Source organism: Eptesicus fuscus, chromosome 14, assembly GCF_027574615.1.
Source record: "Eptesicus fuscus isolate TK198812 chromosome 14, DD_ASM_mEF_20220401, whole genome shotgun sequence".
NCBI classification, from domain to species: Eukaryota; Metazoa; Chordata; class Mammalia; order Chiroptera; family Vespertilionidae; genus Eptesicus; species Eptesicus fuscus.
Window position 1 is genome coordinate 70,171,016 of NC_072486.1, and position 20,543 is coordinate 70,191,558.

The window sequence follows — 20,543 nt, forward strand, 5'->3', positions numbered from 1 at the left end:
ATAATTGATTATTTTAATTATGGTTTTAAGGAAATACAAGATTCTAAAATGTCCTATAATTATTAGTTAAAGAACACATTTCTACTAGCAATGTGACAAGCAAGTTATACCTTCTTTGTTAATTGTCTTGGTAGTCATTTTCTAGGGCAGCCTATAAAATGCCAGAAGTTTGGTGACTTAAAATAACAGACATTTATTCCCTTCAGTTCTGGAGGCTAGTAGTCTACAATCAAGCTATCAGCAAGGCCACGCTTCCTCTGAAAGCTCCTTTCCAGCTTCTGCTGGTTGCTGGCAATCCTTGGCATGCCTGTTTTCACATGTTCTTCTGTGTGTGTGTGTGTGTGTGTGTGTGTGTGTGTGTGTGTATTGTGTGTGTGTGTGTTTCTGTATCTCTGTGTCTTTACATAACCTTCTTATAAGGACATCAACCTTGCATTTAGGGTCACCTATAATCCAGTAATGACCTCATCTTAACTATTATATCTGCAATAGTCCTGTTTCCAATTAAGGTCACATTCTGAAGTTCTAGCTGGACATGGATTTTTGTGGGACACTATTCAATCCAGTATAACATTATTTATAGCATAGAGTACTAAATAGGTGCTTTATTTTAGTAGAAATTATAATTTATTAGAAAAAATAAACAAAAATTTGGAATCAGGAAGACCTAAGTTCAAATTCCTTCATTCCCTTTTGACCTTGAGCCAATTAATTTTCCACTGTTCTTTGTAAAATCTAGATAATAGGCATCTCAAGGTGATGTCAGATAATCTGATTTATTTAAAGCCAAGACAGGTCAAATAGATATTATCTCTTTCCTCTCAATATCAGTCTTTAAAAAAATAATTAAATTTATTGGGATTATATCCTATATAATAAAAGGCTAATATGTAAATCGACCAAACGGCAGAACAACCAGTTGCTATGACGCACACTGACCACCAGGGGGCAGATGCTTAACGCAGGAGCTGCCCCTGGTGGTCAGTGTGCTCCCACAGAAGCCAGGCTCACAGCTGGTGAGCGCAGTGGTGCTGGCAGGAACCTCTCCTGCCTCCACAGCAGCACTAAGGATGTCCAACTGCCGGCTTAGGCCTGCTCCCTGCAGTGGGACATCCCCAGAGGGCTGTGAGACGGTGCAAGCCGGGCTGAGGGACCCCACCCCAGTGCATGAATCATGCACTGGGCCTCTAGTTTGGTTAATAGAATGATATAGGTTTTAAGTGTACAATTCCATAAAACATCATCTATAGATTGCACTGTGTCAAATGCAATTAAAGTCAAATCTCCTTCCATCACCACATAGTTTATTTCTTTTACCCTTTACTACCTCCCTCACCCCTATCCCTCTGGAAACCAAACCACCAGAGTGTTATCTGTGTCCATGAGTTTTGGTTTGTTCATTTGTTGCTTTTGGTTTTATATCCCCTATATGAATAAAATCATAATCAAGACAACATGGTATTGGCAGAAAAACAGACACACAGACCAGTGGAACAGAATTGAGAGCTCAGAAATAAACCCATATGCATATAGGCAAATAATTTTTGACAATGGAGCAAAAAACACACAATGTAGAAAACAAAGGCTCTTTAATAAATGGTGTTAAAAAAATTTGAAAGCCACGTGCAAAAGAATGAAACTAGACTATTTGTAACCATACACAAAAGTAATTCAAAATGGATTAAAGACCTAATAATAAGACTTGAAATAATAAATTACATAGAAGAAAACATAGGTACTAAATTTACAGACCTTGGTCTTAGAAAGGATTTTATGTATTTGACCTCAGAAGCAAGGGGAAGTAAAAGCAAAACTAAATGAATGGGACAATGTCAAACCTAAAAACTTCTAAACAGCAAAAGAAACCATCAACAAATCAAAAGGTAGCCAACCGAATGGGAGAAGATATTTACAAACAACACCTCTGATAAGGGGTTAGTATCTAAAATATATAATGAACTCATACAACTCAATGACCACCACCACAACAAAACAATACCATTAAAAAATGGACAGAGGATTTGAACAGACACTGCTCTTAATATCTGTATTTTTAATTTTATTGATTTTCTACAGAGAGGAAGAGAGAGGGATAGAGAGTTAGAAACATCGATCAGCTGCCTCTTGCACACCCCCTACTGGGGATGTGCCCGCAACCAAGGTACATGCCCTTGACTGGAATCGAACCTGGGACCCTTGAGTCCGCAGGCTGACGCTCTATCCACTGAGCCAAACCGGTTAGGGCAATATCTGTATTTTTAAAGGAAGATAGACTATAACAACTTGATTCTTAAATAAGTGATTCTTAGTTAAGCTGGAGAAGATAATGAAACATTATAAAGTTACTTGGACTGGAGAAGGTAATATGATAACGTTATTTGGACTGAGTTCATATGTTAAGAAAATATGAAATCTTATTTAGGGAAACCCTTTGCCTTCAGAGTGGGAGAATGGTTGCCATGCAGAAAAGCCTTGTCCTCCTAAGCACCGGCCCATGAGTTGACATTGTCAGGACTCCACTAAAACCCCCCATTGCTGAGATTCTTACCTCACCCTCTAGAGGTGAATCAAACATCAAGAATGCAATTAATATTCATTGTCTATTTGTCTGGAGTGAAGACGTGGTGTGATATGGAAAGAGATTTTTAGATAGATTTCAAGTGATTTGTTAATGGATGACACCATTGCTTGAAGGTCTCCTTGCAGTAATGTTCTACTGGACTAAATCTTGCCTTGCCTCTGACTTGTGCCAGTTGTTACCCCAGGCACTTTGTTTCTCTTATTGAGCACATCCTCACCTAAATGCCCCTGTCAATCTAGTCAGCCTCCATCACACTGCATTAATGAGAATTCTCTACCTAGGTCCCTCCTCTCGCCACTTACTCAGACCCAGTTTAGCTCTCTGATGCCATGTTGTTGAATTTGACACCTTTGATTATGACCATGTTCTTGTCTTTCAATCCTGGTAATGTAGCATCCAGACTCAGCAAGGAATTACCTTTCCCTTTATTATGTCTTTAGAAATTCCCACAGCTAAATTATCAAATTGATTTATACTTTTGTATATATCTATATGTAATTTTTTAAATAAAGGCTTGATTCACTTAGTAAATAAAATTTTCTTCAATATTATTATCTTTACTTTTTAAATTTCTATAAACTTGACTTTATTCCCTAATTTCTGTTTTTCAAGTCTTGTAAGATATATATATATTCGTTGCCATCTGGGGCAAAGTTGGTATAGAGAGGTGAGAGTCATGAATATAACTTTCCAATTCCTAAAGTTTTTTACTGAGGTGATGGTGAACTACATGACAATTTTAAAAAGATTTAATGCATTGTGTTAAACTTTGATCTCTTTGCAAATGTTTGTATATGTGAAATGTAAAAAAACTATTACTAGAATATTTTATTTACCAAAATATGTAATCAAATAACTATGGATACAAAGAAGTTAAATTGTTATAGTAAATTCAGAAGTTATGGCTCAAATAGTCATAGTCTTAATGTTTTTTATGTGAACAAGAGATCTTATTTTTATATTTTGCTATTTATGTTTCTCAGATTTAATTTATGATTCTGGTATCTGTATGCAGGTTAAATACAACCCTTTACAAAAGGTTATGTTATAAGAACAACAATTCCATCTGGTGTTTTCAGCTATAAAATCCTTGGAAACCATCAAAATATATCTGCCTTTGTATTTTATTCCATAACTAGTTTGGCTATGGTGATGTCCCTGAATATAAAGTTGAGAAGATTTACATACAAAGAAAAGTCATATAATCTCCTTTTTTGTAATAAATCATGTTTTTGTGGCCTGTATGTTATTTTTTTGTCAGTCCCAGTAAAGCATTTATTTTTTAAAATTTATCTTTAATAATGAAAGTATTACAGATATCCTATTTTTCCCCCCATTGACACCCTCCAACCTCCCCCCCGCCCCCGACACACACACACACACACACACTCAGGCCTTCACTATGCTATTATCTGTGTTCATGGGTTATGCATATTTACATATAAGTTCTTTGGTTAATCTCTTTCTGTTCCCCCACCTCCTTCCCTCTGGGATTCATCAGCCTGGTCCACACTTACATGTATCTGGATCTATTTTGTTCATCAGTTTATTTTGTTTATTAGATTCCACATATGAGTGAGATCATGTTATACTCCGATTGGCTTATTTTGCTTAGCATAATACTCTCCAAGTCCCTCCATGCTGTCTCAAAGGGTAAGAGATACTTCTCTTTACAGCTGCATAGTATTCCATTGTGTAAATATACAACATCTTTTTTATCCATTCATCTACTGATGGGTACCTGGGCTGTTTCCAGATCATAGCTATTGTAAAGAGCCCTGATAAGAACATAGGGGTGCATATATTCTGTCTGACTGGTATTTCATAATTCTTAGGAAGTAATCCTAGAAGTGGGATCACTGGGTCAAATGGTAGTTTCATTTTTAATTTTTTGAGGAAATTCCATACACTTTTCTATAGTGGCTGCACCAGTCTGCATTCCCACCAGCAATGTACCAGGGTTCCTTTTTTCTCCACATCTTCACCAGCAATTGCTTTTTATTTGTTAATGGTAGCCATTCTGGCAGGTGTGAGCTGATACTTCATTGTTGTTTAAATTTCATCTCTCTGATGATTAGTGAGAGTCTTAATATCTCTTTCATATCTCTTTGCCATCTGTATATCCTCTTTGGAGAAGTGTCCATTTAGATCCTTTGCCCATTTTTTTTCTTTATTGTTAAAGTATTACATAAGTCTCCTTTTCCCCCCATTGCCTTGCCCATTTCTAAATTGGATTGTTTGTCTTCCTTTTGTTAAGTTGTGTGAGTTCTTTATATATTTTGGAAATTAACCCCTTATCAGGTGTATCATTGACAGGTATGTTCTCCAATACAGTGAGATTCCTTTTCATTTTGTTGATGATTTCATTTGCTGTGCAAAAGCTTTTTGTTTTGATGTAGTCCCATTTGCTTATTTTCTTCTTTGATTCCTTTGCCCTTGGAGATGTATTGGCAAACATATTGCTACGAGAAATGTCTGAGATTTTGCTGCCTACAGTTTCTTCTAGGATTTTTATGGTTTCACAACTTACATTTTGAGTTTATTCTTGTTTATGGTATAAGTTGGTGGTCTAGTTTCATTTTTTTAGCATGTACCTGTCCATTTTCCCAACATTATTTATTGAAGAAACTGTCTTTACTCCATTGTATTCCTTTGTCAAATAGTAATTGAGCGCAAAGGTTTCAGTCAATTTCTGGGTTCTCTGTTCTGTTGCATTGATCTATATGCCTGTTCTTGTGCCAGTAGCGTACTGTTTTGATTACAATGAATTTGTAGTATAGTTTGATATCTGGTATTGTGATCCCTCCTACTTTGTTCTTATTTCTCAAGATTACTGCAGCTATTCAGGTCTTTTTTTTTTGCTCCATATAAATTTTTGGAGTATTTGTTCTAGATCTATGAAATATGCCACTGTTATTTTAATAGGGTTCATGTAGAATCTATAGATTGATTTGGGTAGTATGGACATTTTAATGATGTTAATTCTTCCAATCCATGAACACAGTATATTCTTTCATTTGTTTGTATCTTTCTCTATTTGCTTTTTCAGTGTCCTATAGTTTTCCCAGTATAAGTCTTTTACCTCTTTGGTTAAGTTTATTCTTAGGTATCTTATTTTTTCTTGTTGTTGTTGTTGCAATGGCAAATAGGATTGTATTTTTAGTTTCTCTTTCTGAAAGTTAATTATTGATATATAAAAATACCATCCATTTCTGGGTGTTAATTTTGTATCCTGCTACTTTGCTGAACTCATTTATTAAACCTAGTAGTTTTTTGGTGGAATCTTTAGGGTTTTCTATATACAATATCATGTCATCTGTGAATAATGAGAGTTTTACTTGCTCCATTCCAATTTGGATGCCTTTTATTTTTTCTTATCTGATTGCTGTAGCTCAGACTTCCAGTACTATATTGAATAAGAGTGGTGAGACCTAGCTGGGTTGTCTCAGTGGATAGAGCGTCAGACTGCAGATTGAAGGGTCCCAGGTTCAATTCCGATCAAGGGCACCTACCTCCATTGTAGGCTCCTCCTTTCTCTCTTACACTCTCTCTAAAAATCAATGGAAAAATATCCTTGGGTGAGGATTTAAAAAAAAAAAAAAGAGTGGTGAAAGACAGCAATGAACGTTATTTATTAAATTATTTCTTCTTCCCATACATGGAAGATAAATAATTGAAAAACCACAACAGATCATCCGCTATAATTTGGTGTCAGTTTATTGTTGGACTACAATTGTTTTTGGTGAAAATATTTAATAAAAAGGTGAAGTTATATAATGTCATTATTAAGACACTTCCATGTAAATAATATATATAACATTAAACAAAATCAACTAAAATATGGTATCTTTAGTCTTTACTCTGATTATGCTACTTGAATATAATGTGTTTAGATTACATTAATTGCTTCACTGAACCTTCAAATAATGTCTATCATTTTTAACTACTTGATGCAAGAAAATGTTTTACAAAGAAGAGTGTTTTTTTCTATAGGTTTAAAACTTCTAATAAGATAGTACCCTGAAAGTTATTTCTGTTATTTATATAAAAGTTTATACAAAATAAATTTTTACAGGAGCACAGTGTTTAATATTTTCAGGAGCTTAAGAAAAATAAAACATTTATTTCCACTGGTCTATTTCCTTTCATTAGACAATTAATATTACGTAATCTCTTACATCCTTTATTTTGCTCTGGTTGCCAGGAACATAAGAGCCGCATGGATGGAATGATTAATTACAGAAATTATTTTAACTTGATTCTACTAAAATTATTGCAGTTTTTCTATAATTAAAATTACCTTTTAATTACCTAGGCATTACATATACAAAATATCCTTTTAATTTAAAAAATATATATATAGATAAAAGTAGATTATCCTTAAAGTTTACACTAATCTCATCTGGTGACCAAATTTATCTCTTTAGTTATCTTTCTAGAACTCACCTCCTGGTTCACTAGTACTAGCATTTCTTTAGTTAAGATTCTGAGATATGAAATCCAATATTTTAAGTGTCAAAGAATGTTTCTAAATTGCCTTCAGAGTGGCTGAAACAATTCATACAGCAACATATATCCCATTCACTAATCCATTCAAATATATAGGCAAATATCCTTGAGCAGTATACTAGTTATAACAAGTTTTTGTTTTCTCAGATAGATTGTATCTCCTTTTGTGCCCTGTTCTCTGCCCCAGAAGTGTCATCTGTTTTACCATATGAATTGCTTCTTCACCCTCTGGCTTCCAATTGGATTCAATCTCAAAATGTGTTAAAAAAAAAAAAAAAAAAGCAGAAGGAGGAAAGTAAAGTTGAGGATCCCTTTCTGTTCGGTTTGGGATGACGATGTCCCTTGTAAGGAGGACACAGCTCTTCTCTTCTTCCAGGTTCCGGTAAATACTTTATCCTCTTGACCCTTTCGGTTTCAGGGTAAAAAATCCTGTGTTGCTAGACCTGGGCAACTAAACTATCCCTTAAGATCCCCCTACCTGATCAGACCTGTTAAGTTTGACCTTCATTAAACATTCCTTGAATTATCTTAAATAGAGTAGGGCCTGCTCAGTAGGCCATTCATTTCCTGTTGGGATCCTAACTGATCCAAGAGCATTTTTATCGCAAAATTCCACTGTAACTGCTGGAATACAGCAGAGGAAAAACCAACACAATAAAAATGTCAGTGCTCCTTGAAAGAAAAGCCCAGCCCAGATGGCTTCACTGGTGAATACCTAGCAAGTACTTAAAGAAGAAAACAGAAAATATGAATAGACCTTTAACAAGTAAAGAGATAGTTTTATTTTAAAAAAATGAATGGTTTAAAAGAAAAAAATAGTTTGAGTTCTTCATATAATTTGGAAATTAACCCCTTATCAGATGTACTCATACAACTTAACAAAAGGAAGACAAACAACTCAATTTAAAAAAATGGGCAAAGGACCTAGATAGACACTTCTCCAAACAGGACATACAGATGGCCAAGACATATGAAAAAATGCTCAAAGTCACTAATCATCCGAGAGATGCAAATTAAAATGACAATGAGGTATCCACTCACACCTGCCAGAAGGACTACAATCAACAAACCAAAAACAAGTGCTAGTGAAGATGTGGAGGGAAGGGAACCCTGGAACACTGCTGGTGGGAATGCAGCCTGATGCAGCCACTGTGGAAAACTGTGGTGCTTCCTCAAAAAATTAAAAATAGAACTGCCGTTTGAATCAGTGATCCCATTTCTAAGAATATATCCCAAGAATTTCTAAACACCAATCAGAAAGGATGTATGCACCCCTATGTTCTTAGCAGCACTATGTACAATAGCTAAGATCTGGAAACAGCCCAAGTGCCCATCAGTAGATGAGTGGATAAAAAGCTGTGCTACATTTACATCGTGGAATATTATGCAGCTGTAAAAGAGAAGGATCTCTTACCTTTTGAGACAGCATGGAGGGACTTGGAGAGTATTATGCTGAGCAAAATAAGCCAGTCAGAGAAAGAGAAGTTTCACATGATCTCACTTATATGTGGGAACTAATAAACAAAATCAACTGATGAACAAAATAAATCCAGAGACATAGAAGTATGAAACAGACTGATGAATCTCAGAGGGAAAGGGGTGAGGTGGGAAGAGATTAACCAAATAATTTATATGCATCTTACCTAATAATAGACAAACATGCAAATCGACCGCACCTTCGCTACGCCCACAGCCAATCAGAGCGAACATGATGGCGGTTAATTTGCATATGCGGGCGCTGAGCGGCCTGGGTCCCGTAAACATCCTCCGGACCCAGGCCACTCCAAGACTGTAGTCCCGCACTTAGACCCTGAGGAGCAGGGGTCCCAGAATGCCCCCTGGCCACTTGGAGCCTAAGGGTGCAAGCGCCAAGGGGCTGGGTCCCGCAAACATCCTCAGGACCCAGGCTGCTCCGAGCCTGTAGGCCCTGCTTAGGTCCTGAGAGGCAGGGGTTCCAGAACACCCCCTGGCCACTTCGAGCCTATAGGTGCAGGCGCCAACGGGCTGGGGGCGGGCGGGAACATCCCGTGTCACCATAGTGCCCCCAGACGCTTGGGAATGCTCCAGCACCAAGAGGTAGTTTGGGTCCACACCCCCAGCCTGGCGTCCACGATGGGGGTCTGGCTGCTGGCCTCTGGGGGGTGTGGAGACCCCGGCGGCCACCGCTGCGTGCGGCCCAGGGGTCCCTGCATGCCCCCCAGTCTGGTGCCCATAGTCAGGGCTCATACAGGAGGCAACCAATCAAAGTGTCCCTCTCACATTGATGTTTCTCTCTGTCTCTCCCTTTCTCTTCCACATTCTCTAAAAGTCAATGGAAACATACCCTCAGGTGAGGATTAAAAAAAAAGAAAGAAATGCATATCCTCTGAAAGACACATCTTGAAAATGCCTAAAGACAGCTGTCATTTTTTCTTGGTGAAGGGACTGGAGTCCGTGTTGATGAAAACACCTTGGTGGCTGTGGTGGCTGTGGTGACTGGCAGTGGCTGCAGCAGCGGGGTGATGGGGCTGGTGCCTTCTCCTGATCAGCCCGGTTGCCTCCCACAAAGGGAGGCCAGACTGCGGCTTAGGTACGCTCCCTGTAGGGCACAGGCCTAAGCCATCAGTAGGACATCCCCTGAGGGCTCCCAGTATGTGAGAGGGGGCAGGTTGGGCTGAGGGACCCCCCAACCCCAGTGCACGAATTTCATGCACCGGCCCCCTAGTATACACATAACCCATGGACACAGACAGTAGTGACATGAAGGACCAGGGTGGAGCAGGGGTGAGGTGGAGTGGAAGGGGTCAATGAGGAAAAGAGGGGGGGACATCTGGAATACTTTCAATAATAAATATATTTTAAAAAAATAGTTTATGAGTCTTAGTACACTAGTTGTGCTTGGCTCTGATTGGGTTTTTAGTCTTGGCTGAGCTCACATATGCATTTGCAGTCAGCTACTGGTGGCTAAGTTAGGCTGGTCTATGATGGCCTCAACTGGGAAAGGTCATCTCTGCTCCACATGGTCTCTCAATCCCCAACAGGCTAGCCTGGGATTGTGCACATGGCAATGAGGCAAGATTACATAAAAGAAACAAGCAAGGTTCTTTGGTATGTGTGCTTGGAAATGGCACATCAATTCTGCTGCATTCTGTTGGCCAATAGAGGCTGTATAGCCATATTGTACCAGTTCTCTTTCATTTTGCTCTGGGTACAGGAATACATGTGGATCTCAGAGCTGGTTGCTGATGTGAACATATTGGATGCTTGGTGAGAATTCCATGTTAAAGTAGAAGTATAAATGATAACTCTGTTACCATAGCTATTTATTAAAAGAACTTATTAGTCAACCCCGATACCTGAGGAATATGGCTGATTGACATAGAATGAATCATTTTGTCCATGCAATTACTGAGAGACTCTGATCCAGAAAAGAATTAGGTGAGTTTTAAATGAGGCACAACCTTTCTTGCAATGTGGGCACATTCATAGATAATATCATTTGCCCATCTGCTTTCAATTTCTGAACATCTGGTCAATCTCTTAGCTATTGCCCATGAATGCATGCTCCTCTTTTTCTAGACTAAGTAGATCATGAGATATAAAGTTGAATTTATAACCACTGGCAGGATTTTCATTCTGTCCTAGTCTCAAATAAGGCTGTATAATTGCAGTAGTACCACCCAGCCAATCTAAGCCTATCACGGGAACCATTTGTCAAACAAAACTTAAAAAAAAAAAAAAAAACTCCTTTGCTGCATAAATATTGTAACAGGCAATGTCATGAGACTATAAATATGCTTTGAGGAAGGTGTGACAGTGTAGCACAAATCGGTTTACGGAAGTGTAACTATATGCAGATGAAACTGTTTTATGGAGGGATGGGGTAGGGTGTAGTGTCAGGACTTGTAGAAGCCTCATCCTATAAATACTTCTTATATTTGATAAAGGAATGCTGTTGGGTACCCAGTTCACACTAAGCACAGACCACATCAACGTCTCTGCTCCTTAGTGAACTGTCTCCTCAAATGATCTAAAAAATGATGGTTAATTTTCCATCTTCTGTCACTTTTGAAGCTTGACTTGAAATTGAGCTGTGGGGAAGAGCAAGTGACCCCCGGGGAAGTTCCTGTGAAGAAGCATAGCCAACAACTTGCTTCGTATGGGAGTGAACCATCTCGAAAGAGCGTTCAGACCCAGCCGTGCTGCTCCCGCAAGTGCTGTGTGAACAGAGTTGTCCAGGCGCTCCCGCCTGCACTGAAGATGGTGGTCGCAGGGGGAAGGTTGCTCGGGACCATGGTTGTTCTGGGCTATGGTTGGCCGACATGTGAGTGCCATTCCTTGGGGCACCTTTGCCTCTGAAGCCCTTAGGCCTGCTGCTTCAAGAAGAACATGCTTGACAGATGTACTGTGGTCTGCTTCCAGTGGAGAAAAATTGGCTTTAGCACCAGTTCCTCATACAGTTCCCCATGCTCCTGCCACCACCCAGCATGCAGCCTATGTTAAGAGCACAGCCCTTGTTGAAGGAGAGTTCAAAGAACTAAGCCTTGGTGACTTTAAGGGGAAGTATTTGGTGCTCTTCTTCCATCCTCTGGATTTCCCCTTTGTGTGTCCTCCAGAAATCACTGCTTTCAGTGACAAAGCCGATGAGTTTCATGCTGTGAACTGGGAAGTTGTCGCAGTTCCCATCAATTCCCACTTCAGCCATCTCACCTGGAGCAACACACGGAGGAAGAGGGGTGGTTTGGGCCACGTGGACATCGCACTGCTGTCAGATCTGACTCAGCAGATTTCCCGAGACCACGGTGCGCTGCGAGAAGGTCCTGGTGTTGCACTAACAGGTCTCTTCATCATTGACCCCAAGGGAGTCACCAAGCACGTGAGTGGCAATGACCTCCCAGTGGGCCGGAGCGTGGAAGAGACCCTCCGCCTGGTGAAAGCATCCCAGTTGGTGGAAGTCCATGGAGAAGTCTGCCCAGCAAGCTGGACCCCGGATTCTCCAACGATCAAGCCGCATCTGACTGCTTCCGAAGAATACTTTGAGAAGGCAAAGCAGTAGATCATCTCACGTGCACCTGCAGCTTCTCAAAAGAACCACAGTTGGAGCTCATTTTTAGCATTTCAAGACAATTACGTAGAGAAGGCAAAAATCAATTATGTTTGCATTCATAACTAATACTCTAAATATTTTGGGAGTTTTTGTTTTATAACATTGGCTAAGGCTTTTAAAACATGGTTAGTTACTAATATGAGTCCTTTATTGGTAACTTCTTGATGGCTAGCTAGTTTATAGGCTGCCTAGTTCACCTGTTTCTTTGATGATGTCTTCAATGGGAAACACTCTCCTTAGCCTTACCTGAACCTCTGTGTACACCAGTGTAGGACAACTACCAAAAGCCTCTGATAAGAGTCCTGAAGTTTTCTTTATGAATTTCTTTGTACTAAACTGAATTTTTTAAGGTAACAAAGATCATAGCCTTAAGTTTTTAGCATCAGCAGTCTACTTTAACTCTTGGAGTGGAGACATATTTAATTGGAACAATGTGGATCATGTATTTGAAAAAACGAAGTGGCAAAGTGACTTAACTGATCAAGTATTCTCCTCATCCCTGAGATTTGTAGTTTCGACAATTATTTTGTTTATTTTATTCGTTAGCTGACTTAGTGCCTATATACATTTCTAAACATTGATTGAAGTTAATGATAGAGACTAGTTATTTAATCCAGGGATTGCCCTTTGAAATCATTGTAATTATATTTTCTGAAGCACTCAATGTAAAGTGTATAATGCAAAAATAAATATATTTTAAAAAAGAGTTGTCCAAACGATCCCTGCCCAAATTACAGATTCATGGGTATCTATATATATATATATATCCTCTGAAGAGATTCAAAAGGGCATGTAATGTTTCTTCCTTTTTCAAACAGAATTTGGATCTAAGCAAAACCTTTTGTGTCTTATCAACCTCAAAATTTGTTCGGGATGAAAGTTCAAATTTGCTTTGACATACTATAAAAGTTATCTTGTGAGTGGAGGGCTAAAACTAATTTTGTAATATATTAATTATGTCCAATGCTATTTTAAATAGATTTTTAACCAGACATATATATTTAAATATTTTTACTGATCTATATGATTCTTGGTTCTGAAACTCCTGCATGTCGTATGCATGATGCACAATATCAGCCCCATAAGTGAAAAAAACATGCCAATAAAGTAAACTAAAATAATAAGATTCAAACTAGATAAAGTCATGTGCAAGCCAGGATTTTTCAAATATTTCTTGTCATGGTGGAGCTCCCAGCTCCTTCCTTGTCCTGGACACCCATGGATGTATATAGCTCCTCTCTTGGGCATAAAAATATCTATAGTACATTTAGGTACCAATGATGTATAGTGAAGAGTGGATCCAGCTGGCATGCTCACAATGATCGACTTGTATTGCACTTACTTTAATAAAATACATTGCTCCATTATTAACTAGCAATAAATAATGTATTTGCTTTCTAGACATGAATGAGAGTCCTTACAATTCATATTCCAGGAAGGCTTGAGAAAGTGGCTTCTAATCCATATGGAATAACACACTGGTTAATATCTTTCAGGATAAATCACAATTTATCTAGAATATAATCTTTATATATTTGGATGCTTCAAACTAGACCAAGGAGAAAATCTGGACTGTAAGTCTCAATTAGAAATACGGGATGGTGCTATGCTGAAAATGGTAGTCCTTGACCTACATCTGGCACTAGAAGCCAGTATGATTAATTTCTGAGTTGAACTAAGGACCTCTTATTGGGCAAGGCCTGTGATAATTTTAGGTATGAAACAGTGCCAAGTACCCTATGGACTACAAAGGAAGGAAGGAAGGAAGGAAGGAAGGAAGGAAGGAAGGAAGGAAGGAAGGAAGGAAGGAAGGAAGGAAGGAAGGAAGGAAGGAAGACATACGATGAATATACCATAAGGAAACTCCGCAGTCCAGAGCAGGAGCTCTGTGATCACAAGCTGGGTTTGAATCCTGACCAAGCAGCTACTAACTGTATGAGCTGAGGAATGGTCTTAGGTTTAAAAGTTGTTTTACCAAGTTTCTAAAAAGAAGTGAAGAAATAACTTGCCTTCCAAGAAGGACTGTGGCGGCATGTAGCACTCAGTCAGGTCAGGGCTCCGTGCTCCCCACTTTCACACCTGGCTGGTGAGGCTGGTGGCCAAGGCGGCCATGGAGAAAGTGCACCTGACTCCAGGCCTCACAGGGAAGCTGGGGAGGTCCCCAAGGAGGCAGGCCACGACCAGGCAGGATCTGGGTGGCTCCAGCACTGACTTTGAGCAGGCTCTGGCCTCCTGGTCCCTGGGAAAGGTGCCAAAGCACCTGCAGAGCCGGAGGTCAGACAGGGCGAGGTCGGGAGGATGGGGCCTCCTCCATGGTCCGACAGAGTCCACGTGAAGGGACATCAGGTGCCACACAGCTATTACCCACAGATGGAGGTCCCGGTGCTGGGGAGTCATGAAGGGGTTGGCCAATAGTTGAGGCCCCGCTCCTTGCTCTTTGATCTCTCCCTTCCAGTGAGGGACTTTCCTGTGCACCTTTCTCCATTGCCGTTGCCATGGAGACATCAGAAGCTCCTGGCTGAAGTTAGTTCAGTGCATGACAGAGTGCAACAGTGGGAAGCAAAGGAGAAACTCTCCCCGTTTCTACTCTATTCTCGGGTTCGTTTGGTGCACAACTGGCTCCAGATGGGCAATTGGCTTTCTACATTTTGTCTGTCATTTCGCCGCCACTGTCCCTTGCCTGGTGGCTGTGATCCAGTGGTTTACCCTGTCGGCTGTGATGGTGCCCACGTGGCCAGTACCGACCCGCTGCTCTGGCACCTGCCATTGGTTCTGGTCACAGGCTGTTCCACCAGGATCCTGCACCTTTACCATCTGGCCTTTGCATCCAGCCAAAGATACGGTGTCCTCTCCGGCAGCCCAGGTGCTCTCCTCTGGGGACCCTCCCTTGGTGAATTGGAAGGACCCTCCAAAGAAGCCTGCCCTGTCTGCTCCTAGTTCCATGATGTTTGGACACTTGAGTACCATTAATATCCCTCCTCCAGGGCACAGATTTTCTCTCCCACTTTCACCACCAGAGCAGGTAGTCAAGATTGTGAAGCCTGGACCATCCCACTCCAGTGCCCAAAGGAGATGGAGGTGAAAGTCCAAGAAGAGCCCTTAAAACGGATGGCAAAGAACAAAGAGGATCCCATAGAGACCACAGACAGGATGATTGGAATAAGCTTCAGAGCAGTGGCGAGCCACCACTGACATCTAGGCCCCTGGAGAACAAATTTTCATTTCCCATATGCACAGTCCTGGGCCTCTGGACCTCAATCCTAAGCACCCCCAAGACAGCTTGAGATGTCTCCCACGTGCTCCTCTTCTGACGGTCAAGTGGTCACAAGCTCATACAGCCCTGTGGGAGATGTCCTGCCTCCCCTGAACACTGACCCAACCCCACTCTGCTCCCCACAGTCAGTGCTGGGTGACGACCATCCACCTAGCTTTCCAGGTTCACTAACATTGGGTAAGGAGATGCTACTCCCAACAACGAGCACCTTTGCAGCAGGAAGCCCTGCAAATGCAAAATGTTCATGCCGCTTTTGCTACTGCTGCCACCACTGCTGTGGGATCAAGGTGACCTGCCCCCACATCTTAAGCTGCCTTGCCTTGCTGTTGACAGAAACCTGGGCACCTTGGAGAACACTGTGTCAGAGTAAAAAGACCCTGGAGGACAAAACAGAAGTCATGGCCTACTGCAGCACCACTCAGCCTGTCCCTTCTTTCTCTCCATCTGGCTGAGTGGTTGCAAACACCCTGCCCCTGGCCACTCAAATTGGACAGGTCCTTGATACTACTGCCAACTTGGCTGACCACGTTGCCTCTCCCCAGAACCTGTTTGTCCCTTTACCTTCTCTGACACCAAATATTGTACAGGAAACAGATAAAGTCCCTCACTCTGCTCTTGCTGCTCACAATGATTCTCTTAATTCTAATCATATTTTGTAAATTCCACTTCATGAGAATGCAGATTAATCTTATTCCATTATAACTACAACTAGAGGCCCGTTGCACGAAGATTCGTCCAATAGGCCTTCCTTCCCCTGGCTACTGGCACCAGTTTTCCTCCGGCACCCGGGACCCACGCCTTTGCTCTGGCTGCTGCCTTTTGCCTTCACTCCTGCTGGAGTCTTCACTGACTCCGGCTGGAGTCTGCAGGCTTCTCCCTGACTCCGGCCAGAGTCTGCAGTCTTCGCTTCGCTCTGGCTGGAGCGCAGCTCCTATTGCTCCCTCCACCCTCCACCCTCCCCTTCATAGCAGGCGTCCTGCCCTGCCCGGCTGCTCTGCGCCTGGAGCAGCTGGGGGGTGGGGCCACCAACATCTTTGTCCTGCTAATTTGCATATCCCCTCCTGATTGGCTGGTGGGTGTCATGAAGGTATGGTCAATTTACATATTTCTCTTTTATTAATGTAGGTATGTCCTATTTCTGACCTCCTCACACATCCTAGGGCCTCAACCTTCTCCTCCCAGCTACCTTCCTGCCAAAAGAAATCACTGACATTTCTGAGATTTCCCCCCTCCTTTTGTCTTATCCACCCCCTCTCCAAGTCCCTTCTACCAGTACCCCTGTTTCTACTGCCAGCCCGACACCTCTGTGGCTGTCCCTTCCACTATCACAGCCAAGGTACCTGCCAGTTTGACATCTCAGACTACTTTAGATCATGACATCACTAAAATAGACACTACTTGCCCTTCCTGTGCTGTAATGAGCATATCTTCTCCCAACCCCAGTATGAGATTCCTGTTATTTTACCAAACCCAATACAGTGTGAAGCACCTCCACCAGCCCACCTGCCTTGAAGAACCCCTGTTCTACCTCAATCCATTCCATTGGTCCCAAACCACAGCTCAGCCCACTTTAGGGACCCTTGGGCAACAGACTAAAAACCCTTTCATGTTGGGAAGAGTGATTGCCTCAGCACAAGGTGTGGGCCCAACTTCTCCTATAGGCCAGCCAGCCAGGGGCAGCATAACGCACTCAGGTAGTGCAGGTTTGCAATCGCCAGATTCCACATTTGACACCACTGGCAACGCTCAGCTGGCCATTGGTGACAACCCACATATTCTCCCCATTGACACATCCATTATTGCTGGTGTTGGAGTTGCCACCAAGACTCCTAACCCTGGGGGGTGTAGCTCACTGTTTGCAGGACATCTGCAGGCCCACTCCTTGTTACAGTTCCTGCAGCTCCCCTGGCTGGTGGAGCTATGGGGTCAGTATGTCCTCTCCAGGCCCCACTCACTCACAGGCATCTAGAGCACTCACCTTCAGAGATGGACTTAGGAACTCATGACACTGCGGGGCATGGAAACTGACACATGCCTGAGTCAAATGACAAAGTGATCCTTCTGTATCTGAAAAGTAGCACGTGGGATGTGGAATTTTATATTAGTGTTCTTTTTTTGTTTTGTTTTTACTTACCTCTATTTCCCAAGTTTTCTATATTGAACATAAATTGCTTGTGTAATAAAAAAAAGGTCTTATTTTTCATAAAGTGGCCCAAAAAACCCTAGTTTTATTTGCACTCATCAAAAGATAATGTCCTGATCTAAGGAATTCTACTACTGGAAATAGTAGCCACACTCCAAACTTTTCTGATCAGCTTACCTCTATACACAATCCTGATAGCACACTTTAAGGGTGACATTGATAATTTAGGGGGAGAATGGGAATAGGAAAAAGTGTGTGGCATCATCTTTTTACAAGTAGTAGTTGAAAGAGCTGAGAGGTCTAGGCTGGATAAGAGTCTTTTTGTCCACTCCAGGCCCCACTTATTCACAGGGATACATAGCATCAACCTTAGAGGTGGCCTTAAGAAGCACCACTTCTATATCTCATGTTGGCCATGTAACCAGGGACCCACCCTGACGCAGCCTGGCTGCTGCAGGAGGAGGAGCATGCACCACACCAGGGCTTAGGTACACTGCTGGCTCCACCTTAAATATGGTCCCCTGGAAGCCACCTGTCCAGAACACAGGCCGTGTGGTGATGGGAGAGGATAACATCATTCCCATGCTTGGAGGTACTAGTGCTCACACTTGCCATCAGTACACCTGGGGCCCACCTGGACATAGGAAACCTCCTACACTGGGAACAGCCACCACCATGCAGAATAAAGGTTTGTCACAAGACATGTCTGTTTCCACCCTTTATCAGTCCACAGGGGCTCTCCTGCCTACACCACAGCCAGCATTGATGCAAGTCCTAGCACCAGCCCCTGAGTTTAGACACTCTTGTAGTTGTACTTTATTTCCCAGCACCTGGAACCCACCTGTGTAGCATCCCGATGATGCTATGGGGAGTAGGGTGGTGGGGAGATAACATTCCTCCCATGATAGGAAGACCTGTTATTTCTACCTTCCATCAGCACAGCTGGGGCCCACTTGGCCATTACACAGGTGGTATACTCCCAGGGGACAAAGTCTCACCTAATGAGAGGCCACTGTGTCACCAGGTGTCATCAGATCACTTGCATCCCAACTATGCAACTATACAGCCCAACTATACAGGTTGAGTGATGGGGGAAAACGCAAAACCTGCAATGATTGGATATGCTTAGGGACCCTCATTCATACAGGGTACCTGGGCTCCCCTGACCAAAACAGGAGTGCTGTAGGGGATAGCACCAAGCATTTTTAGAGAGAAACTTCTACTCTCAGTCAAAAACACCTGCCTCCAAACCTCAAGTTAGGGTATCCCTCTCTGTTTGGAGGAGCCAGGACTGTGTTTGGAGGCTCCTACTCAGAGCAGCTGTGCCTGTGCTCTGGGCATGGCGAATGTTAGCTTTGTATTCGGGGCACCTGCCCAGGGATTCATAAGATCAACCAATCAATTTTATGACTAATCTCTATAAGTTAGGAGCAGATCTTCCTATGCAAACTGTGTGTATTCATACATGGACTTTGCTGCACTGAAAAGGAGCTTAGTCCCATTAAGTGAAGCTTAACCTGCTCACGTTCTGACATCAGCCCGAGGGCCACACCTCAGGGATTTGTGTGTGTGTGTGTGTGTGTGTGGTGGGTGGTGTGTGGTGGGGGAGGGGTGGCGGTTGATTGAGGGTGAGGGGCAAATGAGCCAATTTGAGCAGTACACTGGACTTGAGACTAGTGGGGAGAATCTAAGATTGCTGCATATATCAACTGTGCCATTCCTGGCTAGATGGTTAACTTGGCCAACCCAAGCTCTGGACCAGTTTTCTCTAGTGTGGAAACTGTCAGAATACCCCACCCATTTGCCTCAATGGGCCCAGATTATGCATATATAGGATATAAATAAAATCTTGTTCTTGTTACTGTGCTTCTTTTCCTGTGTCTTTAATCTTTAACTCAGTTGTAGAGGAAGAACTGACATATGAATGGTAGTGTGTTGAGTGAGACATCCCAGTGAGTGGGATTTGTAAGTAGCCACGTGATGACTCCTGCAATATTGTTTGGAGTGTAAGAGATGAAAATCCAGGAAAAAGTAGGGTCCAGAGGAGGGAGCAATGGGGTGACCAACCCTTGCCTCTTCCTCTGATGCTTCTTTTTTCTCCCTCATCATTCTGACTTCAGTGGAGGCTAGATAATCTCTAATGTGTCATAGGAAACCACACTTCATGGTTTTAGTTTTTTAAAATGTTTAAATGTGTTGTGTGTGTTTGTGTGTGTGTGTGTGTGTCTGTGTGTTCTTATTTAATTTAGACTTTGGCCAGTCATCCTCACACATTCCCACTTCACCCAGAGGAGACCAATTTGGCATCTAGGTTCTTGAGAGGGAAAGAGAGAAACATAGATGTTAGAAAGAAACACAGTTTGGTTTCTTCCTGTATGCACTCTGACCAAGGATTGAACCCACAACCTATGTTTATACCCTGACCAGGAATCGAGCCCATGATCTTTCAGTGTATGGAATGATGCTCCAACCAACTAGCCACACCAGCCAGGGCAGAAATCATTATTTTTGCAGCTTTTTATCTTATCTAGTTTTCCCAGAAAGAAAACATATTTTAATGCCAATCTGATTTTTGTGTCTATATTTCAAATCTTCAAGACCTTGTAGTAATAGGGGTGCAATTTTAACCCCCAAAGAACTCAAACACACTCTCTCATTGGGATGAATTTGGGGTATTTAGAAGAAGGAATGGTATACATTGTACTCAAAAAGGTCTAGAGTAGCATTTTGGTAACTGTCTCTCAATGTTAAGGTACTTAGATTTTACTGAAGAAATAGTGAAAATGCATATTTCCCAACTCTAGCCACAGAAATCCAGATAAAATAGATCTGGAATAGAATCCAGTATGTATACCTTTAACAATAACCACAAATATCCATGAACCTTACTTAAGAGACACTATTTTCAATTTAGGAGCAAAATAGCATATCTCCTGATCAAGCTTTTGTT

General features: G+C 41.8%; 1 protein-coding gene across 1 annotated transcript in view; it reads left to right on the plus strand.

Annotated features, from left to right (window-relative positions):
* LOC103300694 (thioredoxin-dependent peroxide reductase, mitochondrial-like) overlaps nucleotides 1-12,125 on the plus strand; it is a 76,833-nt gene extending 64,708 nt beyond the window's left edge. The window contains exons 2-3 of the mRNA XM_054726055.1: nucleotides 11,144-11,283; nucleotides 11,330-12,125. Of these exons, the coding sequence (XP_054582030.1) occupies nucleotides 11,144-11,283; nucleotides 11,330-12,125 (936 nt within the window). The remainder of the gene's footprint in view (nucleotides 1-11,143; nucleotides 11,284-11,329) is intronic.
* Nucleotides 12,126-20,543: the final 8,418 nt, after the last annotated feature.